Source organism: Diadema antillarum, unplaced genomic scaffold (assembly GCF_040938485.1).
Source record: "Diadema antillarum isolate AM-2024a unplaced genomic scaffold, OU_Dant_1.0 scf00000108, whole genome shotgun sequence".
Lineage (NCBI taxonomy): Eukaryota > Metazoa > Echinodermata > Echinoidea > Diadematoida > Diadematidae > Diadema > Diadema antillarum.
In genome coordinates this window covers 273,069-299,063 of record NW_027270997.1, presented here as the reverse complement: position 1 = coordinate 299,063, position 25,995 = coordinate 273,069, and the positions used below count along the sequence as shown (strand labels likewise).

The following is a 25,995-nucleotide window of genomic DNA, read 5'->3' as shown; positions in this document are numbered from 1 at the left end:
TGTATATATATATATATATATATATATATATATATATTGATCTTTCAAGGTTGTGCTGTCCTTGTTTACACTCTCTGGCAAACAGAAGTGCTCCAATGTGGTGGGATGCAATACGTTCATGATGTTTTGAAAACCACATCTATACTACAGCGCCATCCTGTTTGTCGCCGAAGCATACTCCCTCCAAATGGCGACAGAGTCATATGCGGCTATACGGCTATATTCTTACAAAGTTGATAATAATTATATCATATCAAATTTATTGTTTAAATTAGCTGTACAAATGCTCATCGTGATGATATGCAGACACAAAAAATTCGGTTCTTAGATATCACTTCAGTGTAGCTAATAGCATTTTCTTAAAATGCAATCGAAATGCAATTTTGGTTGACATCTGCCTTCCATTTGACATTGAAGTTTGATTTGCAAAGAATGATTATGTACACAGCAAGATTATCATTTAGCATCTCATTTAGCCTTCCGGTAAGCACACTAAATTGGCATCACACATTGTCATGTGATTTTTGTTTTCCGTATAAAATAACAAAAATCGATTCAACTCTTGTAAATTACATTTAAGATTCAATATTGACCCCCAGCGTTACGACGTATTTCACTGAAATCGTCGAGGGGAATGGCTCTGCTAAAACTCTGCTTAGTAGGTAGACAGAAAGATCCCTCTGTCCGGAGGAGTCTTTTATTTTTTTGACGTTATCGCTCACCTCCGTAGACATAGGAGGGGATCCTTGGAGCCAGACGCAGTCTCCGCGAAACATTTCCCCGACGGCGAGATACAGACCGATCTTTCGGACAAGTTAGTAGGTTGCCTAAATAAATAATAGTCCTCATATAAAGGGAGTGCACGTCCATATTCTAAACTGGGCATCAAAAAGGACACATTTTGTACGAAATTTCATTCAATCACAGCTCACTAGCTGTTGTCACGCTGGCCTCCGTATAGGTTTTTATGGATTTCTCCTAACTTATCGCAGTAATTCATATTTCTTGAAGTTATGCGTAAGACATGTAACGTATACGCGTACTTAAGACATATAATAAGCTGTTGGGAAGGTCATTCAACCATTACAAACTATTTGTTATCAAGCTGGCATTCGCAATTTTTAGTTGCTTTCCCGTAATTTAAGGTAATGACTTCTATCGCATTACAAAAGAGCAAAACATCATCTAGAACGTCCTTTAGCACGATTCATGTGCAGTCCAGCTTGCGACCCCATACCACTGTCCACGATATCTTTGATACACGAACTAAACGTCATGCCTGTGTTATCTGACTTCACCTGTCTTACGCAAATTCGTCACAGATGCTTGGATTTCTGTTTCTGTCCTATATAATTATAATTATAAATAATTGCTCATGATAATTATGTGTAATGTCGTAAGTTACAAAGTACTTGTCCCCTTGCTGCTTACTCTCATTTGATATAATTCTTGGTATTACATATTGAATGTTAAAAAAAAACACTTATCGGTGATTAGTCATAGTTGTAAGATTTAGATTTGTAAGATTTTATTGACTCTATCGACCCCCTCTCGGGGTATGAGAGAACAAACATATTTACAATATAATATGAATACAAAAATATAAGTGATAATGTACATGTACATGTGAAAATAACAGATATGAATAAATATGTTTACAAAACAAGGCGTAAAGGACGTTTAACTACTCTACCACTACCACTACCACTACCACTACCACTACGTATTGTATTGTATGTATTGTGAGCAATGACGTCACGTTAGGCAATACAATGCAAGAATTTGATGGTTGCACACGGCACGCTAGAATTACGTGACGTGTATTTATGTAGATCACCGTAGAGTATAACATCATATCATATCATTGTAGCACAACATTTTGCAATCCCTCGTGAGTCATGTCTTTCTGGTTGAGATAATATATCTCCCGCCTTTTTTGTCACGTGTTATATTACACCTTTAAAGGTATATATTACCTGTATATTATTTGTATTCATATGTATATCATTTGTATGTTTGACGGTATGATAGCCATATATTGTTTTTTCTATGCGTCCTGCGCATTGCGGAACGCTGGAAAAAAAAATTAAATTACAGAAAACAAATATTTTCGATACAAGGATAATTGGCCTTCATTTCTCTATTGGAATGATGCGGTCTTCAATACACAAATTGTACTGAAATTTTAAAAAAGATATCAAAAATATTGTATTTATGTCTCCGTCCCTCACTATTATAGTTCATATTGATAACTGTTGATTATGAGTAATTTGGTTGAAAGTAACAAAGAACTTACTACTTTAGAGAATATCATATCAATATCTTTATCATTATATCTTAATCATTTATTGTTGGTACTGTAATTCCTCTTCCATTTCCATGGTCAACGAGTTGTCCGTCCTGATATATATGAAAAAGTCAAGTCATGAAACAAAGTCATGCAACGTTTTTTTTTTCTTTCTTTCTTTTCTGTGACGTTTATTACTCTCCGTATAGTAAAGGCAAATAAGAAAGGGGAAAACTGTAAATGGAAGTTAAAGGTTATATCGCGAATTTGAGAAAAGAAAATCTGGGAAGAATTTGTATTTCTTAATTTTTAAACAAATAATCAACATGGTGCGCATAATTTTCAAAGAAAAAAGACCGTGTTTGATGATCCTTAAAAGCAGCGCTATCCCTGCCAACTCGGAATCTGCAATTTTACGTAGAGATTCCCAGTGCATGGCATATTTGTTAAGTATCGTTATATTGACTCGTTTCCATTCATCTCTCAGTCCAAAATATTCTTAAAAGAGAAATTCTATTTTTTCAATATTATTTTTATAGCTGGTCTGAAACAGAAAGTAAAATTGGATTAAACATAAAGCATAACAGGAAAGATTTGATCACTGCCGGATAAAAGTCATGAAAGCTGAGAAAATTGAAGTTTCGCTAATTTTCACAAAACAGTTCTATAAACAGTCATAAATATGCAAGTGAGTATAAATGGATGATGATGTATCGCCTTATAATTTGCATAGTTTTTCCACACACAATATTTTAATTCCCATATAGAAAAAAAAAACTGAAATATGCCTGAATTCCATTCCTTCCCTGTTTTTATCGTTCCCGTTCCCAGTTTTTTTAATTGTTGTGCTTGTTAACGATTATTTTTTTCGTTTAATGCTAATTTTTAACTGGTGCTGAATTATCCTTCAATTTTCAATCTTTGATTTTTATTTCTTTTTTATTGTATGGAGTTAACCTCCCTGTGAGGTTGCTTCATTGTTTTCACTGTCATGGTCTACTGTAATTGTCATATAGAGCATATTATGATATATTATGATATTCCTGGTTGTACTGTTATCATACAGTTGTTTTTATAATGAAGTGCATTCCCTTGTATATTGCCATACTTATGATAATTTGTGTTATAGCATGATATTGCTGTCTTAAGAAATAATTTACAATTGTTTGGGATATTGAATATGATCACATACCTTTCACATACCGCTGACAGCAATAAAATTGGAGGATAATAGTAATCATATAGTGTTCGATGATAAGATCATAGCGGGTTCTTTTTTTTTCTTCTTTAGGCAATCTAGCTTAGTTTTATTTGTTACGTTGTCCACGAGGAGATGCAAATTACACGCTTTGCTTCTCACTTTCCAACAATTCAAATTCTAATTCGGTATAATAAAAAAGGCCACCGTATAATGATTATCAGTTCACAATATAGGCGTAATGATTATCAGTTCCCAGTATTTTTCTTTCTTTGTTACAACATTGTACCGATTCTGTGTTATTGTGTGTCCATAAATGTTTTATTTTGTTGGTAATGAAATGAAATGGAATGAAATAACATAAAATGAAATATTTTTTGATTGCGATCTCATTTTCAGGCACCAGGACTGAGTTTCCTGTGTTGGGGTTTACCAACGAGGGCCATCATTACATATGAAATGAGGGTTTTACTGTGTGTGTGGAGATATTGATAAGACATTTCAAACGTTATTCAATTGTGGTTTCATGCCTAGGCTTCTGGTATCTATAAGAGAGCTGTTCATTGCAAGACAGGCATATACGTAGACTGGATGTCGTTGTTGTGCTCACTTTGAGTGTCTAGGTCTGAGAGTGTGTGTTCTTTCAAAGTCTCAGTCTCAGATGCTTTATAATAGGGAATAAAATTTGTCCATGTTCAGAGTGTGTCATCTTTACCACACTTTTCTAAAAACATGATTACACTTCTAATGATAACAAGGATAATGATATAAGTAGTAATTATATCATATTATGGCATTGTACGTGAAGATATCGAGGTTCACTGGTAACGATAAATGCAAAGGAATTTCATATACAAAGAAATACTCGAGGCATACCAACGTGAATTCATTTTAATGTGCATGCACTGGATCCTCCTGATGCACTAACACCTGTTATGTATTACGGTATAGTTACGAATTTTGCACTTTACAAAGGGACGTAAAAATATTGATATCGTGGTTTTTTTTTTCACTTTGAGAGAGAAAAGGAATTTGTTTTCTTTGGTAAGCTTTGAGCCATTTGCAATTTCTGAAAATAGAAATAGTACTTTTTTTACTGCAATAAAATTGTTTATTTTCCTCTTTTCTTTACAGTGTGAACAAGGTAATAGGGAGGGAACCCCTTCTTAGGTGTGTTTGACTCCTTTAAAATTTCTTTGATATCAAATTCCTTGCTGACTTCTGCTAATGTTGATTTGTGTACTCTACAAGTTAATGGTGTGCATTGTTTACATTATCCCCCCCCCCCGCATCCACTAATGCCCGCCCCTAGAAAAAAAAAATGAAACAAGTAAAAGCCTTGCCTTTCTTTATGCCATCAACTGAATAAGTTCAGCGAAATAAGCATCGAAGTAAGATGCACCTAATATACTCTGATTCATATACAAAGTCACAATCACTGACAATGGCAAGACAAGTCTCACTGAATAACAAGCGTAAACTTACAATTATTATAGTCTTTGCTACGTAATTGAGTCTACGGTAAGAAAAGGTTGTTTTGTATAGATCCCGTATTGATATTGGGAGCTGATGCATCTAATTTTGTTCAGGTGAAAACTGTGATTACATGCATGCTCTGATTAAACAACATCAACATGTGTGTCTAAATGGATGGTGTCTTTGTATTTCAAGAAGCAAGTTATCCCCTATGATAATGGATACTACCCTTTCCATTCCAGATAGTTAATTTATCTAACTAGTCTACTGCTTTTAAATTCTCAATTTCGCAGGGAAGACTCTACGTATATATATATATTATATATATATATATATATATATATATATATATATATACATGTAAAATTATATATATGTATATATATGTATATACAAATATTTGGGTTTTTTTCTCTTTCTTTTTACTTTTGTATTTGGTACTATTCTATTCATTTCATTTCATTTCTAATGCAAATAAAAATTAACAGTTAAATACTCAAAGTTGTTTGAGTACCCAAAATCAGAAATGATTTGAAATTTAGGGATCTGCTAAAAAGAGCTTTTAATTTAAACAATAAACTAATAAGACAAATCGGGCAAAATGCCTTAAAAAGAATAAAGAAAGACAATTATTTTTATTCAGTCGGGCCTGAAAATTTACATTCTCTCTCCTTCGTTTACAAATCCAATTACTCGGCTTACTCGGTTAATAGATAAAGATGCTTTGTTTGACATTTTTACAACCTTGTACATAATGTTGAAATTGACCATCTACTGTTATGACTATTTTGTCAACTATTGCTATTGACAATGCGCACTTACATCGTTTACACTGTAACACTTTATGAGAAATATGAAAACACATTTGATTTAATGTCATCTACCACTGAAAAGGGGAAGTCTATTCCCCCCCCCCTCTCTCTCTCTCTCTCATTACATATTGATACGTATAACTATAAAAAAATTTAATCGACAGTGGGTCAAGTTCAAAGGGACTGAAAGAATATACAATGAATGACACAAAATGTCTTACATTAGGAACCAAAGAAAAACTTTAAGGTAGCATGCAACGCATTGGCAAGTGTTTATCTATGGTAATCTATCACTATTCTTACAAAGCATACATTCGTCTACCTACATGACCTGATTTACAACTTGAGCACTGTCATTAATGATCAATCTCAAAGCTAAAGCAAATAAATTGGATTAGTTTTAGTCAAAGTTCAATTCGAGCTGATATAGTGTCGGCGATTGTAAATTAAGGAAGGTTGGAGGTCGTGTGTGCATTTTCTGTTAACTCAGCCACCAAGAAAGCTACCAAACAATGCAAAAAAGTATTGGAATCTTTCTTTCAAGCAGTGACAGAACAACAACAACAACAAAATATCAAAATTATTTTTTTAATGAATTAAGCATTGTCAATATATATCTAGGCTGAACACTTCCATAGATATTCTTGGATTACAGGATGAGGACAGTTATCATTGAATGATATAATCATCAAGTTTGATATCGTCTTTATCTTTTGTTATCATTCTCAAGCCAAACATCTCGCCCTATTGCATCTCTCACACATACTAATCATTTTTATTCATTGAATATTGCAGTAGGTCCTGGTTTTTGTTTTCCATTTTTCTGAAGTTGATGTTCATATAAATAAAATTATATGCGGAAGAAGAACTTTAATGTCAATCTTAATAAAAGTAAACTAGTCATAATTGCACCAGTGTCTGCGCAAAACAAAAAAAAAAATGTATGATCATTCTGCATACACTCAATTTGCATGCAAGATGACCAGCATTGTATATATTTTTGAAAGTTTTGCCGCCAAAAACTATAAACAAAATAGAATGTTTGCGAGCAAAGTTAAAAAGGTCTGAGAATGTTCGTTTTTGCAGCACATTAAAAGGTACTGGAATTTTAGTCCCTTATTCGCCCCTTCCCATTCCCGCATCCCCGCCCCCTTGTCTGTCCCTTTGCCGTCTGTGACTAGGGATCAATGTGTACACACTGGGAATTTTTCTCCAGCGAGTTCCGCTTTTTCTGTTGACTGGAAGCGAACAACACGGCAAATACACCAGCACCATGTGCTACATACGAGGATCACACGGAGAGAGCGCACAGACGTGTAACTCGCATTCTCCTTCATAGTACACTCGGCTTGTTTGGTACAAATTGAGGAATATTCGGTGAATTTTGGAAATATTGCGTTCACTCTCTCGAGGCGAAAATGAGCGGACGACTCCATGACTTGAACGCCAAGCAAGCAGATGCCCTGCGATCGGTATTTACATTTTTTTTTATTAATTTCATAAAATGGTATTCAATAACCACTGGTAACAACAATTAATTAATCACTCGTATAATAATAACGTATAGCATTATTAATGGATAATGACGTAGACTTCTTAAAGAAAGACGCAAGCACTAGAGAGATGCCAAGCTGCATCTGATAATAGTCCATTTTTATGATAGTTATTTCAAATGTATCGTGTTTCCATGTGATGCAGAGAGACATAAATATTGAGCTTGGTTTAAAAAGACGAACTTTGCAGTCCTCAGATCTTACATTCTTTTGTTTGCTCTGATCGCTCTTTCACATGTGGTTTCGATGTACAGTTATCTAGTTTTCCTTTTATCTCTGAGAAGCAGATTTTTTTTTTAATTCATTTTTTATCATAGGCAGTCTGACGCTCGCTTTTTTTTTTAGTGAGTGTTGGAAGATGTTCTTGCTTTGCTTTTTGTTATCATCACTGACAGTGGTTTTAATTGGTTTTCAATAATAATCCTAATATTACTGATTGATTAAAGAATAATTTGGTGCTGCGATAGAATTATTCTAAAGTACATGTTCATTGTCAGACAGCAAAAAGAGTGGTAACTATTGTTTCTACTCATATATTATGAAGGGTTGAACATTGACTTTAGTAACATCTTATATCCATATCAAGAAAGCCTGTGTCCTGGTCAGTATAGCTTGTTGTTTAAAATAGACGAAGACTGAGACACTATTCGTATGCAAATGAAAGTCGGCGCGATGTCACCTAATTCTCGAAAGCTTGTCTTGTGATCAGAGTGCTGTTATTGTTCTTTCATGTATTTGTTCTCAATGAATGTTAGTTCGTCATCTATTCAGTTGCACAAGTGCAGTTAATACTTTTTCTTTCGATACCTTTCAACACCTTTCTTTCGCTTTGCAGACGTACTAAGGATAAAAATGGAAAACTAAACATTTCAATAAACAGTGTTAATAACTCTTTTGCTTTCTGGCAGATGTATCTATTATGATGACCTAACAAACAATACTGCTGATTTACATCCGATTTGAGTTTTCTTTTGTTTTGCTTTTCGTGGGTAATTGAAACAATGTACGCACGGTCTTGAAAAGAAAACACGAACAATGTTTACATATATAGGATATATTGTGACCGTTGCTCTTTAATCTATGAAATTACCTTGTAGTTGGACATGAACTTGGATATACATGTATCTGACAGATCAAGGATTACATACATACCTGTGACCATTTTGCAAGGTCAACATAAAAGTAACCATTATTTCAAGCAACTTTTCAAAAACCATTGCCATATTCATTCTTCAGGAAATCGCTTCATATTATCATTTAAATCTTATAAACCATATCGGTAAAATCAGACGAAGTTAGCAATACTTACAGTAGCAAGTGAAGTCTGAGGGTTTGTCCAGAAATCTATAATTTTATGACATGCCAAAATAAAATTATTCATAAATCAATTTGTCATGTCATGTCTTCTGATTGGATTTTAGTCATTATCATGCTTGTTTGATCTGTGTGGGATTCTTATTCATCATTTCCAGTTGACAACAAACTTGAGCGATGTTCTGGAACCTCGGCACACCGACCATCTTCTATTACGATTTTTGAGAGGTAAGACCAGGGTCCTGTTCAAACGGCAGGAAACAGCACAAAAAAAATCGACTCTGTTGTATTTCCACGTAAAATGTGACGATTTCTTTTTGTTTGTTTCCATTTTCCCCCTATATTCATAATGTCCCTACACAATAATGGTGAAAATAGATCTAGCTTTAAAGGTCCAGTTTACCTTTGGGAGCAGTGATCTAATAAATGTTCAAGATATCACATTTGATGCATATGAGTAGGTCTGTTGTACCACAAAACACCCTGCCATATAAAATTTTCTCAATAAAGCCTAAAATATAAGGAGATATGAGTATTTTTCTTAATAAACCGTAACTGTAGACGGTTTAATCAGTAAGCATTTTTATTATAACTATTGTTCACATTTTGTATATTAAAGAATACTTAACGTCAACTTTACTGATTCAAATTCTTACAGTGGTTATTTCTATCCCTATCTCACATTTTAGAACTATTTTAAAGCACTGATGCTGGGTTTTTGTTTCATCTGCAAATGGTAAATTATGCCTTTAACCATTAATTTGTCTTAAGTAGCCCCTTTGGGGATTGCCCACAACAATAATGGTAATTTCTTTTTTTGTTAAGACCCACAAGGCTATACTCGTTACAGGGCCGGCGCACTGTTTTCAAAAGTGTGGGGGCCCACTTCCGGGTTTCATGAGCTAACAAGCAAACAAACAACAAAAAAAAAAAGGTCCTCAGCTCATTCTCTCCCCTCCCATTTTAGTGCCACTTACGCACTTCCGGGTTGAAAAATGTGTGGGGGCCCAAAGTGATGACACGTTATGTATTCCTTTGTATGGTGCACAAAAAGTGTGGGGGCCCGAGCCCCCACGGCCCCCACGGCTGCGCCGCCCCTGCGTTACGCACGTTACAAGAGACGAAATAGTGACCAACGTACCCGTTATCTCTATCACTTATTCTGTTTCACCCATACCCTTCTAGAGAAGTGCTTTCAACTCAAATGCTCGGCTCTTTCTTTTCCTTCGTATTTCTTCTTTTATATTATATCCTTCAGTGTCCTTTCTGCCGTTTCTCTCTTTCGTTCCCTTTCTTCCCTTTTTTTGTTTCTCTTTCTTTCTCTCTTTATTCTTTTTTTTCTTTTTCGTGTTCTTTCTTAAGAATAGTATAGGTAAGTACGGATAGATCATGAGTCAATAATGGTATCGAAAGTAATGTTTACATAAAATATTTATCTTCATAAAAACATTCGTTTGAATGTGGAACTTCCTCATACATAAAGTCGTTGTCAACACTATATTTTGACGGGTTCTCCCAACAAGAACGTCTATTTCGGGTTCTTATCTCCTCTTCTTTTCAAACGTTACAATATATATACATACATACATATACATATACATATACATATACATATACATATACATATAACATATAAAAACAAAAACTAGTTGAACAATATAGTGGAGGAATACATCGTCTTTGATACTGTTAAGTTGGATTAAGTGTGTAGACATCTATTCACCCAATCAGCCATCACAGGGCAAGATTTTGTTATTCGTAATTTAGCATTACTAAACAGAGTCAATTCAGCCATCAAAATTATAAACTCTGAGATTAGACTTTGAGCTGAATGTCATTTTTTAAAATCAGTTTTCATCTCACCGTGTCTCCTCCCCTCTCCCTTATGTTCAGATTCTTCTTATGTTTTCTCTACTAGAAAGAGAAGAGAGACATTTATTTATTGTGTGTATGTGAGTGTCTAGTGTGGTTCACGATATATATAGATGCTTGATAGCATTAAAGAAGATTCATCGAAGGAAAATATGGTCAAATATGGTTATTGAATTTCAAGTGTTGTTGTTGTTTTGTTTTGTTTTTTGCAATGAAGCACTTATATCGTCGCAACCACATGCGCTCTTTGAACACGAGGCCATTATGCCATTTCCACTCAACTTCCCAATCTTTTCGTTCACAGAAATATTCTAAAAATCATGTTGTTGTTGTTGGGTTTTTTAAGATAATTTTAGGAGAAAGGACAAACCCGAATCCCCCCGAAAATCAATGTTTCCAGGTTACGTACAACAAACCAATTATTATTATTATTATCAAATTATGTTTCTCAATTCATAATGTGAAGATTCTTTTTTATTGGCAAGTCGATGGCAGACTTGGGAGAGAATAGTATCATTACTTCACATTATTTGCATAATGCATGGTTCCTTCGGATAACGTGGCTTGACGAGAGAATCGGAAGCTTAGAATTCTATAACCTTATCCCCTTTACAGTCCTATTCTAGTAATATTTTTAGTTCTCTGTTTGGTTGGTATAGCACTATAATTTGTTTCAAATCAACTTGAACATGGATTTAGAATTTCACCTGAGAATATGGAGCTTTGTTGTTTTATGCTTTCAGCGCGGAGGTTTTCAGTGAAAAAGGCTGAGGCGATGTTCAGACAGGCGAGTATACCAACGATATTTTACTCTTCCGAAATATTTGGGTCAAAGTTTAATACTTTGCTTCTTCCTTCTTTTTGTATTGTCAGGTGTTTTCTTCTCTCGATCTCGCTCAAATTCCTTTCCACCTTTTCCTTTCACTCTCGTTTTGTTGTTGTCCTATGAAGATATTGTTCATGCTCTTATGAATACGTGTCCTTTCAAACTAAGATGACAAAGCACAGGGCTGAAGGAAGTATAACTGGGAGAAATCATAACATTTTGTAACATTTAGTCACTGAAGTCGGCTTTGCAATAACATTTCCATTGAATTGACTAACCACAGTTCAGCAGAGAGAAATTATTTTTAACACTACTTAGCAATTTCGTAAAATCAATATGACCTAATGAAATTGCCATTGAACTAATAGACCATATACACATAGTTCGGCACAGAGAGGCATTGTTCAGCCAGACAGAGTGGAATTATGATACAACTCCTGACACAATGACATCATATTTGTCTCGAAATCCTGGGATACAATCAAACACACACGTAAGCACTAAAGAATGTAATTCACAGAATTTCTTTTATTTTCATGAGACAGATTATGTATAAGTCACAAGCAGATATGTATAAAAATTGAAGGCAATTATGTTAGTCCCCCGCACCCCCCAGCTCCTGCATTGCTCTGAGCTGATTAGTAAACCTCAAAAATGTCAACTATTTATAGTATATCAACTTTGAATATAATGCCCTTTCATGAAGTCAGTTTAGCAGATAACAACTTTGCCCTTTAGACTAACATATTTAACAGTTTAAGCAAACTTATGCCACTGTATATGCTAAAGCTAAACTGGGATATACTTCATACGAGCTGCTTGTGTTTCTCTTTTATATGTAAAGACGAGAATGCTGCATCTAATAGATAGCTGATTATTGAGCAACTGAAGTGAGCAAAGTCATAAACAACAAATAGAAAAAAAAGGAAAACCACAACCCGGTTTATTCATGTAAGGCTGTTCGTCTCGCTCATGTCTTTTTGGAGGGTATTCTTTTCATAAATGTCTGTTGATATTTTAATGCCACGTTATCTCTCTTTATCCAGGATTTAACATGGCGGAGTCAGAACCGCGTGGACACTCTACTGGAATGGTATGAGATACCCGAAGTAAGTAAACATTAATTGAAAACATGCAGATGTGGAAAAAGATGGTATATATATATATATATATATATATACATATATATATATATATATATATATAAGATAGAAAAGGAGTTAAAAACATATATATATTTTGCCTTTTGCATAACATTTTTCTACTGGTCGAGATTTGTTTTCCAAACTATGTCTAAACTCATTTATAGGCAATGGATTACATAATGGAGATTAAGTAGATTGTTAGATACAAAGGGTTAATTATATAAGACCACTCAACTGAGCTCAGCTAACTCAAAGCGGAATAAAACAAGATATCTAAGGTTCAGTTCAATTATTTAAAGTTTCAGTTCAATTCCATTTATTTCATTCAGAACATGAATGATATTGTTAAGATCATGCAGATAAGATACAAATACATGACGTCAGTTTGCCAATATTATTCCTTTGAAGTGAATGTGCTTGATATTTCAATAAAATCATGGTTAGTTTGAAACATATTCAGCGAAAAATGGAGGGACCCAGTACAGGGCAGCGCTTGTAATGTGCTGGTCTTTCAAGTGATAAAAATTGATGAAAAATAAATGTACATACAGATATTAGAGTTATATATATAAATATGCAATAATATAAATATAAATAGTAAACATAAACATAAACATGAATATATATATATATATATATATATATGAATATACATATAAATATTAATATAAATATTAATATAAATAAAGATAGAGGTAGAGATAGAGATAGAGATAATAGATATACTTAAACCAATATATATATATATATATATATATATATATATACATATACACAAACATATACATCTAGTTATATGAGGAAAACAAATTCAGGACAGGACATGGACAATGATAACATGTGACATAAAGAGTGACAAGACAATGCTTACGAGAGAGAGAGAGAGAGAGAGAGAGAGAGAGAGAGGGAGAAGAACGAAGACAAGGAGAGGTATAAGATAGATCTTAACCCATGTGCTACATAACCTCCTGAAGTGGTATAATACATCAACGATGTATATATGCATGACAGGCATAACCTAGTTCTGGGAATGGTTCTGGGACTGTCCTGAAAATCCCTTCACTTTCGCCTTAAAAGCCTAAGTGGCGAAGGCTTGTCAAAAGGCCATTATTAATGACGAGATTAATGTGCACGAATGACTTTCAGTTTAACAGCACCGTGCTGAAACCTGGGGTGTTTGATAAAGCTGTTCGTAAAGTTCCGAACAACTTACGAGCGACTGGTAATCAGTTCTGATGTGATATACTTATCAGAATTTCCATAATTCAGCACAAGAACTGATCACCAGTCGCTCGTACGTTGTTCGTTTACGAACAGCTTTATGAAACAAAGTCATCCTCACACACGTTCATCGTGCTGTAGCTGTTGACATAATTTTAAATTTGCGACGGACAATAAGGCTGATTTGATTAATGAGTGTAAATGAGAGTCATTTGTATGAGATTGCTTCTTTTCTAGAGAGAAACTTGTCCAGATTATCTCAAAAGTGGAATACAACCTGTATATCTTATCATGTTCTACATCTCTTGCCCATTTTCTTCAGCGAGCGTACTAATTATGCTGGTACGCTAGTCACACAAAGTAACAGCTGATCATAGGGACAACCAACTGACCGATCAACCAACTCTGTCAATCTTGAGCCATTGTGCTGAGACCAAAATTCCGATGTAGACATGATGTCTGCCTTAGAAACTCCCCAAAATTAAACAATGCTAAATGTATATGTATATGGGAATCAATGCAAATTCTGCTATTACTGGCAGGGTTCTTCAACAATTAATATTTTACTTTGCATATACTACATGGTACTATACTACTATACATACGACTATAGCATACTTGCATTATTTACTTCATCGCTTCTTCCCTGTTAAAAGAATTGATTACGGTGGCGGAACTTCTACAAGCACAGCTTGAGAGCATTATTTCTTCAGGCATTGTTTCTGCATTGAACGGATTTAAAAATGCTATTCTACGTCACATCCATGCCACCATCGTCTTGTTACCGGATTTATTTTGGCCGGAAAGTGACTGCATCATACCTTTTGATTTAGGCCCCAACTTCTCTTTTCTTTTCTTTTCTTTTTCTTTTTTTTTTGAGGGGGGGGGGGCTTTTTTCTCCTATCTTTGGATGTCAAATGAATGTGAAATAAAACAAGGTGCACAAGACCATAGTAGTTGTGTTGAGTTGAAATAAATGTGAGCTGAATTTTAAGGTAACTGTAAAAGAAAGTTGAGTCAGTTTGAGTGTCGTCGGAATAAAAGTCCTCCCCTCATCATTATTGTCCTATCAAGGTCTGCCTGAAATACTGGCCTGGAGGCGCCATAGGACTGGACAAGGAAGGTCACATCGTTTGGATTTCTCCCCTTGGCAACGTCGACCCGAAAGGTATGACATTTTGCATACTTCGATCACACACACACACACACACGCACACAGTACACACACATTTATATAATGATAGCATGTACATAATACCTGATACAAACAAAAAAGGGTAAAATATGATATTAAAAAAAAATACAATGTTTGTCTAATATACTAGTTTCATATTTGAACTACAGCATGCCCGAATTTAACAGTAACAATACGAAACTCTTCTAGAGTTCTGGAACATGCAGCTGTGTTGTTTTGAATCGGTCCAGTGAAGTTTGTTTAATTCTTTCTGTACAAGTAACGTCGGACAGTGGGTACAATGCCATTTGGGTCGGCACTCAAAACACATAGAAGATCAAAGTTCATCCACAATGTTAAAGTTAGCCTCTCTCAAAGGTCTGTACGTTGTTGTTTTTTAAACACTGACGATTTAGCAAGTACATCGTACAAGCAGTCTAAAAGTAATAACTGCTAAGCTCTACACAGTAACACAAAATATTACACCGATACTACTATGGGTGACACAAGGAAGGATATCACCCCCAAAAGCGAGAAAAATACAACATGATTTCATAACATGGATCTGATGATAGAGTTGTTAATACTTAAGATATATTTTGCGTATACATGAGTACATACAGTGTACATACATTCATACATATGCAATTATCGTCAAAATGGATGTTTGTGTGCTGCTACATTATCATTACTATCTAAACTAAATTCTATTCCAGTATCATGGTGATAAACAATATGGTTCACACAAACAACTTGAAAAGTGTTCAAGTTTCCTCGAGTACAGTGTACCTAAATTTTACTCAGATACAATCATGTATGCCTCCGTTGCTATACCGTAGGTATCCTATTTTCCGTGAAAGCAGGGGATGTCGTCAAAACACACATCCACATTCTAGAACGACTTACAAAAGAGCAAGAAGCAGTATCAAGAAAGGTAAGTTAAACTGCTTGAGCGTGACGGTTCACTTCAGCTCTTTTCGCCTTTTGATAACGGACGAATTATCGCTCTTAAATCAGAAAATTGTACAATTACTGCTTCTCAAGTATGTTTACTTGCTCGCTGAAATGCTAAAAAGAAAGAAGAAGAATGCTGTTATCTTCGCCAGTCAGTGGTTGTACCATGACCGTAGACTAATCACAATGTTCATTTTTTATACAATCATGGTTGAGGCGTCGCAACCGAATCACATGTAAATGCATGCAGCTGAAACTACTCTGGACGAGATCAAAGTTGACTAAAGTACAAATAAAAACAAGCACATTACTAACAGGAGTACGTGGGATAAATCGAATCAGCAAACAAATATTTTAATATTATACGCAAAAAAAAAAAGCGAAGCACATGCGAGAAAACGTGCTGGAATGACAGTGCGCCTACATAAAAATTTCTCACTTTATGATCTATCCATTTTACACAAACAAGAACGCTTCTCCCATGCAGAAACATTTTCAATAGCTAAAGTTAGCAAACGTGAAATTTGTTCCTTAGATTTATGATACTGCAGGGACAAATTTGTGCGCATGATGAAATTTTGCTATTCTGAGCGATTGTGTGATTTCGTCCTTTCTTGGTGTAATATTTTTTTACATGAGTTTTATGATATGAACCTCGTGATTAAAAGTAGCAGTTCTTCAGATATTAACATTATTGCCACCCTATGAGTCCCTAAATAATGTGCTTTGTTTGATTGATAGATTAATTCGTTGATCGATTAATTGATTAATCAATCAATTGATTCTTTAATGATTTCAATATCATGATTAAAATCGGCAACCCTTGCATAAATGTCACCATCATTATCACCATGATTACAGTCAGACCGACTATCAAGCTGTTCTTTCTTTGATTGAATAACAAATGATTGCTTAATAGAGTGGTTTAGTTATTTGAGCGATTGTGTAATTGATTGAATAATATAAATTGATTGACTAGTTGTTTGACTGACTGATTAATTATCTGATTGATTGATTGATTGATTATCCAGCTTGGTCGTCATATCGAGGGCATCACGTGGATTGTTGATCTCGAACATCTAGGCACATCGCACATGTGGAAACCGGGCATGAATGTAATGACAGAGGTGAATGCACTTTACTCACCTTTGGTTGCTTTTATTGTTACATATTCCTCACGTAGGCCTATATTGTATTACACACATATGAAAAATTAGACTTTGCGAATTGTCGAATACAGATACGTAAGAGAATTGATACATGTGAAATATGAGTAATTTACACCAAAATTATTGCCTGTAGGCCGTGAATTAATTTCCACAACATTTGGAAATGCCTATATACACGTATGTTCACGAAAACAAAGTTGCACAATCATCACACTGTCATGGTTACTACCATACATCCACATTCTATGAAGTAAACATAATGAAATATATACTCCATCATGTCGACAGAGCACGATGTAGATTAACACATCGCTTGTTGACACTCTCTTCATTAGCGTCCAGGGTGAGGTAAACATGGTAAAGGAAGTTAAAGAGTAAAAAACAAAATTCTTTTCTGTTTCCTTTTCTCTAACTGCACTGTATAGCCACCATCAGCAAGTAGGACAGTATAACATGGAAAACTAAGAATAATATGTGACATTTTTCTTTGCTCACATTTTACTTATGTGTTATTTTTTCTGTATTTTGCTTGCATGCTAAGTTTCGTACTCTTGCTTCATTAACAATTTCTCCCTCAAAAAAAAAAAAAAAATAAGATCGCTGGTCTGTTTGAACAACACTATCCGGAAGTGATTCACCGGATGATCATCGTCAGGCCGACGAAGATTTTTCCAGCTGTCTATTTCATACTGAAGCCTTTCCTCAGCGAAGGGACAAGGGAGAAGATCAAAGTCGTTGGAGGTAAAAGGTTTATTCTGCTGATGCACGTCACGAACTCGGGTCATTCCACGAGTCACACAGCCCACGAGTAGCATGCCCACGAGTCACCCTAATTACGAGTCATACAGCCTACGAGCTGAACACAAAATGAACAGATAAGAGCACAATACCTGAGCTTGACATCAACTAAGATAGGCCCACAAGCTTTGCGGTCCACGAGCGATACACTAGCCAATTAAGGCCCATGACCTAATATATCATCAAGAGGCCTAATTATGTACGTAATAGTGTCGAGTTCGAGGACCCAATACTTACATGTATGGACTTATTGTACTTAGTGTCTAGTTAGTGAGCCTGTTTTACTTGGTGTTTAGCTCCTGGGCTGCGTGAGCCGTTGGTGTATGATTCATGGACCTTTTTCCAATGTCTAGCTCGTAGGCCGTGTAACTCGTGGGTGTCGAGCTCGTGAGATGAACCCTACTCTACATATTCAAAAGGTTTTAGCGTCAGTCTCATTTGAACGTTCGTTCAGACCTTTATACGTATTTTGCACGTCAATCAGTAGCATAACTGTCGTTTCTTGCTTTCATGGCATTCGAGTGTAATCTCATAAAACCCCCTATGTCTTTGAAATCAAAAGAATGCACTCAACAGGGGAGCATAGTATATTTTCATTAGAATGATCTGTGTGTGCTATATGTTTGCCCTGTGTGTGTCCTGGAAAAACAAACAAACAAACAAACGAAAAAGTGCTGCAAAAGACTAACGCAAATTCGAAAGGCATTGTACTTTAAGATCAAGATGAGCTTGTTTCCAGTTAATGTAATGTAATATTATTATATTATTATATTATAATTACATTATCATATTATAATAATGTTAATGTAATATTTTGCGAATACACCAAACTCTTGAACTATCTGTCTGTGTCAAAATAGCCCTGCTGAAAAGAACACAGTATGAAACACAGTCTTAACAAATTCGGACGCCAACAGTGTGAACATAGTGTCTCACAGTGTGTTCCCAGTGTGCTCCCAGTGTGTTCCCAGTGTGTTCCCAGTGTGTTCACAGTGTGTTCACAGTGTGTTCCCAGTGTGCTCCCAGTGTGTTCCCAGTGTGTTCCCAGTGTGTTCACAGTGTGTTCACAGTGTGTTCCCAGTGTGCTCCCAGTGTGTTCCTAGTGTGTTCCCAGTGTGTTCCCAGGGTGTTCACAGTGTGTTTCCAGTAAGTTCTTCACAGTGTGTTCACATCTTTGACTCTCTGTGAACACAGTGCCTTAAACAAAAGGTCCAGCGTTCTTCACAGTGCATGCAGTCACATTCTGTGTAAACACACAGTGAGACACTGTGTTCTCCCAAGGCAGGCTGGGAATACCTAGTGATTCGTCAACTTGTTATCCGGAGGAAGTCGAACACCCTGAAGACATGAGACGCATAAAATTAGGAATTTTGTTCAATGTGAAGATTACAGCTCGTAAAAAAAAAATAAATAGATAAGAAATATGTCGGGGGGGGGGGGGGGGTGGGGGCGGAGTTCCAGAAGAATATGTTGCTACACTTGTGTTTTGCATTGAGCGTTAATGGCGGAATGGTTTATTTTCTTCACTCTTGACTTCGGCTCTCAAACGGTATTTTATTGTATTGTATTGTATTGCATTGTATTGTACTACATTGTATTGTTTTGCATTGTATTATATTGCATTATGTTATATTTTATTGCATTATATCATATTGTAGTATAGTGTATTGTATTGTATGTAGCGGCCAAATTTCATATCGTTGCTGTGGTACACGTTTATTGTTGCTTTTGTTTGTTTGCTTGCTTGTTTGTAGAGTAGAATCGGGACGATTATGTAATTGCAAGCTCAATGTTTGGAGAATCAAATCATGCCGAAATCAGGAAATCGATGTCAGTCGACTTTCCAGATCAAACTTTGGGGAAGGGTCACTCTTCAGTGCTGAAACTACACCTGGCTATACATACTTATAAACACATCTATCTCAAAGGCAGACTAATGTGTGATCAATGGACCGAAACAGATCATTGAAACAAATGACAACCGTCATGTTTGACATGTATGATTCGTTCAGGGAACTGGAGGGACGTCCTGCTGAATTACATCGACGCCGATGTACTTCCGGTTCACTGGGGTGGCACGCTGACCGACTCGGGAGGCAATCCGAACATGTGCCCGAGCAAGGTAAACTATTGAGACAAAAATAGTACAATGTAATAAAGAGTCTCTGAAGAGTACACATCCAGATGGCAGGAAGTAATACACTCGTAGACACGTGGTGGTGTGCAAAATCACAATGGCAGTCAGCTGACAGTTTTTTGTGGGTTTTTGTTGTTGTTGTTGTTGTCAGGAAATGCTCAAAACGAACATGCACATTGAAAGCAGAATTTTGACATGTGCTCTTGGTATTTCGTCAGAAAGAGACAAAAAAACAAATCAAAACAGACAAAAATGATAAGAGCAGAAATTAGATATGAGTGTGACCTTTCGATTGGAGTTTCAGTGTGTTCAATAACTGTGCATAATTTAGTGTATTGCCCACATACTGGGTTTCATGCTGTGTCGTTTGCACGGGCCAATACCAGCAACCGCATAAGCGGGAGCACCACTTTAACGGGGAAAAAACATGTCCCCCCCCCCCCCCCCCCCAGATTAAGCGGTGACCACTGTATCTGTTGAGTGATAAGAAGTAAAGGAATAAACTCTAATGTCTTGCTGATGTTGTTTTCGACTGGAAGTAGCGTGGGCTGCGAATCATCGAAAGTGGCAGTTTGTAAAGAAAAAAACACCTTATCATCTGTACTCATATTTATTTCGAGTACGACACTTTAGCAGTGATTAATCAGTAGAGTAGTAGTTGTAGTAGTAGTAGTAGGAGTAGTAGTACATAATAGTAGTAGTAGTAGTAGTTGTGGTAGTGGTAGTAGCAGCAGCAGCAGCAGCAGTATGTAGGTTGGCCTATAGTAGTAATGGAAGTAATGATGTGGAACATGTAGTAGGAAAGGTGAAAGGTATTGGTGGTTGGTTTTTTGTGTGTTATTTTTTCTGTGTATGGAAATTACCTTCATTATGATATGGACTTTCAACAATATCCTCACATTGATATTAGTGTCTGTAACATTGAAATAACTTCTAATTTTTACCTTTATTGCTAGTATGAGAAGGATTTTTAGTCATTTACTTATTTTTACCTATTGATGTTTTATATTATAAATGTTCATGGTCCCTTTAGTAACCAAATTCACTGTACATCCCTTTGCCAATAATCTTGCATTGTCTGACGTCAAATTATATTGTATTCGCGTTTGAGAACAGAACCTACCGTTCATTTGAGATCAATTTAACACATCTGGCATGTCTGGAGTTTATCAATGTTTATGTGGCATAGAAATTTTCATAGGATTACTTTTTAATCTCTCACTCAAAACTGGTGATATCAGTTTAATCTGGAACTTTACCACCGCCAAGTATTATCTTTCCTGAAGAAAAGGTTGATTTCTCTGTCATATATATCATTTAAAACAGCGAAAAACAAATCAAACTCGTGCGCCTGAAAACAACCGCTACTTCCTGTCTGACGCTTGTTATTTGCAGATAAACCTAGGAGGCAAGGTTCCGACTTTCTACTACCGGAAAGGTCGCAATCTCGAACACGACGAAATGATGACCACGCAAGAACTTCCGGGTAAAAAGTCAATAGAAATCAAGTTCAAGGTCAACACCCTTGGAAGCATATTCAGGTGAGGTTGTACTCTGTTTACCATTGGATCTTCTTCTCTTCTTTTTATCCCGTTCATTTTTGCCCGCGCCTCTTGGGTCATGCATGATATACATTCTTAAAGTGCAGCTCGTTATTGTTTTCTTTAAAAGTTAATGTGCTCAGTCATGCATGACAATTTTCAACATGATTAGGTATCAAAGAAAACAAGAAGAGTTCTCCTTTCCTCACAACCAAGATCGTGCTCTCCATATTTGACAATTATGAAATATTAGCCCTCTAAATTTGGATTATCCTTTTCTTTCTTGATGCGTACTGTGACTTCACGATACCACGACGCTTATCTAGAAAGCTTGACGTCATCATAACTTGTTGACATGGAGTTGACCCTGTTAATTTACCGAGTATTGAATGCCCACATTGTCTTTATTTGAGTTCCTCAATGCCTCGTATCATTTCATTAAAAAAAAAGAACAATAGCAGACATAGTTGTCCATGCAGGTTGCATTTTGAGCATTGCAGCGTCTGTTTGTTTCCGCTAATGATTAATGAAATTATCTTGATCAATCCTTGGCTACTGCTTGAATTCCCTCTCACAAACAGTGAAGAATGATGAAGGGAACTTCCCCTAAAGTTGTCGCTTTGCATTTTCTGCATCTTATAGATAGCTTTTATCGCGTTCCGTACTCCGCTGCGTCGTGCACCAGGTACGAAAGAAAAGCAATAAGATTGAAACGACGGCCATCATCTCAAGATTTGATGTGCACAAAGAGGTTATCGATAACAATGACAGGGTAAACATATGAATTGCCGCACTAAGTCCAAGCTGGCTGTAAGGAATACGGCAACATGGGAACAGAAACGAATATGCATGTAAAGACAGCATGTGGGTTCCTCCCCTCACCCATTTCCATCTTCTAATTTATTCACTCAAATGTCTCACTTCTCAAATGCTCATCAGAAGTATACCCCCTTGATTATTTCTTTACTTTTATTCACATTACGCGGTTGTGCGTATTATGTTATCGATTATGTAGAGACGGAGTAAAAATAACTTGAATTTTAAACTAAAACTATACTGGCAGAGATTTTATCTAAACTGATGACACTTCAATGACTCAATGACTCACACGTTTTCATTCAAGTAAAATGAGATAATGTTGTCATTGCCTCACAAATCAATCAACAATTGAGACTCAAGCCGATGAATCTTGTTTGTCGTTGTTGTGATTATTCTTGTTGACAGTGTTGGTGTTGCTGTTACTATCGCGAGTTCAGTTTATCTTAAGTTAATGTTTGATATATGTACCTATTAAATGCATCGGATAACTGTGTGCAGAGGTCGTAAAGATTGACTACTAATCGGTTGCCTATAATTCATTCCATAGACTATGCATTATTATTGCGATAAACTGAGGCATGGCATATGCCAAGAGACATCCATTACTTGAACACAAGCTGACGCGCTGAGGTGAAATTTGTGTATAATAAATTACGTTCCTCTTTTCAATATAACAACCTCTCCCTCTCTCGTTCCCTCTTTGTTTGATAGAAGAGGGACTATATGATAAAACCGCAGCCGATTCGTTTCAAAGATTATAATTTCGTTAGAGAAGTGTCATCATTAAAAAAAAAAAAAAAACAATGACACGAATTTCTGAGCCGTACAAAAATTTGCGATGATGTTACAACAGAATATCAAGATATATGTTTTTACGCTTTATTCAAAGTTTGAACTACTTGAACTACTACTGTTGAAATACGTTTGTTGAAACACGATTTAAAGCAAAATTGGAGATAGGTAAGATTTCGTTGTATATTTCGTGCGCTGAACCCGACTAGCAAATCTAGATCAAATTTCTTTCTTATATCCAGGTACGAATTCAAGACGGAGTCTCACGACGTGGCTTTCGGTATCACTCGGACCACACACACGGGAGAAAAGGTTGTTATCTTGGACGAGAAGCGGTATAACAGTCACATCGTAGCTGAAGACGGGGAAGTTTGGTTCGAGGAGCCGGGATTATGTGAGTTTCGAATCGAAAATTCGTTTTTGTTCGTTTGTCTGTTTGTTTATCTGTTTTTGTCTGTCCCTTTGGGTTGGTTAGTTGATTTCTTCTTCACTGTAGATTTTGTCCTTCATTTAATAACAATGATAAGTCACACCTTTTTGCGTAATAGCGATATGTATGCATGGCGTGTCCTTAATTCCGGAGGGGTTGGGGCTGTCACCATGGTAATGTAAAAATAGAAAAGATTCCCGCCAGATGCTGCCAAGTGCTTTCGTTATTGGACGAAATCTTGTTAACCACAATGTCCCATTCGACACGGGTGTACGAAGGGTATAAACTTGGGATTGCTGGGGGTATAAAACACAGTGATAATGGCAGGGCCCTCTTGAAAATTGGTGGCAGCACTGAAGAGCTCACTAATAACATCATGCATGGATGAACAAAGACATTATCAAAAGTATATTCTATTTACTGCTCGTTAAAAAAAAAAACAGTCCGCATAGTCAAACCAAAATTAGCTCCAACCATAATATGACTTCCTGATTCCGTTACTACAGACATCGTGAAGTTTGACAACCACGGAACGTTCATGAAGACCCGAAAGCTCAGCTACTGGACGGAGGTCATCGAACCACGGCTCGATGTCAACGAATCGTCGCTTGGAGCCAGCGTGGATGACATCGTTCGAGACAGCGGCTTTCAAGATAGTCACTTCCTCTCTAGAGGGCGCTCTTTATCGTCATTAAATGCAAGCCATGATTCTCCCTTCTCCTCGTCCACATCAACTTTACCACGATCCACGGCGCCCCCTAAAAGGAGCGTGAGTTTCTACTGAACTAAACAAATTAAGACACATCAAGCAAAAGAAACAAGAAAAGGATTCCGCGGAAATCGGACTACGTTTGCTTTGCCAGCCAGCGGCGGATTAACCTGTTTTGATATTATGAGGACATGCATCCGATTCGCAAAGGGATATAATAGGCCTATATACAGTAATACTATTTTGGAATTATTGGACACACCGACCCTACGGTAGACACGTGTCCATGACAGTGGTTCATGAAGACAGCTCAGGCGCAGCTCAGAGAGGCGAGACGTTTTGGCAACCGTATATGCTACTCGTCTAAACACACACAGTCTTTGACAGTAGTAAGGTGCCGTAGTGCGGTGATATCAATTCCCTGAGAGTCCGAACAGATTTATTTAGTGTAATAGAACAATTGAAACAAGGTCGACTGTTTCACGGAGGAAAATGTCAACATCTTTGCAAGCCGCGTTTACCCGGATTCATGCATAGATAGATTTGGAAATATCATCCTTAATGTTGTTATCAATTGTGTATTTTTTATCACAGTAATGATAGTAATAACTGGAATATTTATCTTTGTTATCAATTGTGTATTTTTATATAATGATAGTAATAATCAGAATCTTGTATTAGTATGAATATCATTAGTGTCGTTGTTATTGTTGTTTAATTTAATCTGGCCCATGCTCCTTTTTGGTATTGGCACTGAGAGCAATGAGCGGAGGCAGAAATGAAATATATTTTGGTTGCCACCAGCCCGCCATCCGTCATCTCAATTCCGTAGACGGCAACCTTATCATTTACTCTTCCACTTGTAATTTATCATTATTATTGTCATTATTATCATTATTATTTTTTTTTCTAATGTGCATACTTTACCTGCCCCGAGCCAACAAATCATATTGTTGTCATGACATGGTGTTTATATCATTCACGCCCATCATATGTCTTGTGGGTGAATGAATTACAGTACATCGACTTTCTGCTAGAAGCACACACGTGCGCATTTACGAACACAATCTTACTCATAATTATTAACCTGCGTGGTACACTTTTGTTTGCTCGCTTTGTTCTTTGCACCCCTCGAAGTAGCGTGTCAACGGACACACTTTTCTTTCCCTCTCTGCGCGCACATACATACACACATACATACAGTTTGTGTATATATGTGTTATGTTCAATAACACATTTATAAAGTATCTTATATAATCCCGGCAAACTTATGTCTCTCTTTATGAAGATAAAGAGATTATTACAAGAATAGCCGTTTTGTTGTCTTTAAAACAGCAGTTGGAAAATAATTCTCGTGATCCCTACACCAGCGTAGCATGCAGTTGTTGTCCATACCAAACTAGGGTATAGGCACTGTAGGTTTCATTCAATATTGTCTTGTTAAACATTTTCCTATATGATAGAAACTAGTGTTGAAAACATAAATCAAGTTCAACGTCTATGAAAAACACAAAAAATTCATTAGTTGGAATGCAAAGATTTGAACTTGTTTCACTTAAATTGCCAAACGGGGGAGGAGGGTTTTTTGCTCAAGCTCCGCACCGAGGTCTTCATAGTCACACTGCAGTTTTACCCCTCAAACGATGAACACGTTTTGAAAATCTAGTAAAATGCCAAAAACAAATGAATCTCTCTGAATAAAAAACAAACAAAACAAACAAACATATCAATTCTCTAAAAGGGACCATTTTGTACAGAATTGTTTAAA

The 25,995-nt window shown here is 36.2% G+C and overlaps 1 protein-coding gene across 1 annotated transcript; it reads left to right on the top strand.

Annotated features, from left to right (window-relative positions):
• The first annotated feature begins 7,099 nt into the window (after positions 1–7,099).
• LOC139719260 (SEC14-like protein 3) lies at positions 7,100–21,481 on the top strand. The gene is made up of 10 exons (XM_071630687.1): positions 7,100–7,245; positions 8,799–8,868; positions 11,256–11,299; positions 12,385–12,447; positions 14,779–14,872; positions 15,718–15,812; positions 16,864–16,959; positions 17,598–17,742; positions 19,812–19,921; positions 21,332–21,481. The coding sequence occupies exons 1-10, from the start codon at positions 7,192–7,194 to the stop codon at positions 21,479–21,481; spliced, it is 921 nt and encodes a 306-aa protein (XP_071486788.1). The 5' UTR covers positions 7,100–7,191.
• Positions 21,482–25,995: the final 4,514 nt, after the last annotated feature.

Coding starts and splice junctions, on each gene's coding strand:
- LOC139719260 (XM_071630687.1), top strand. CDS start 7,192: ATGAGCGGACGACTCCATGACTTGAACGCCAAGCAAGCAGATGCCCTG. Junction 12,448..14,778: donor AATGGTATGAGATACCCGAA/GTAAGTAAACAT, acceptor TGTCCTATCAAG/GTCTGCCTGAAATACTGGCC. Junction 14,873..15,717: donor TGGCAACGTCGACCCGAAAG/GTATGACATTTT, acceptor GCTATACCGTAG/GTATCCTATTTTCCGTGAAA.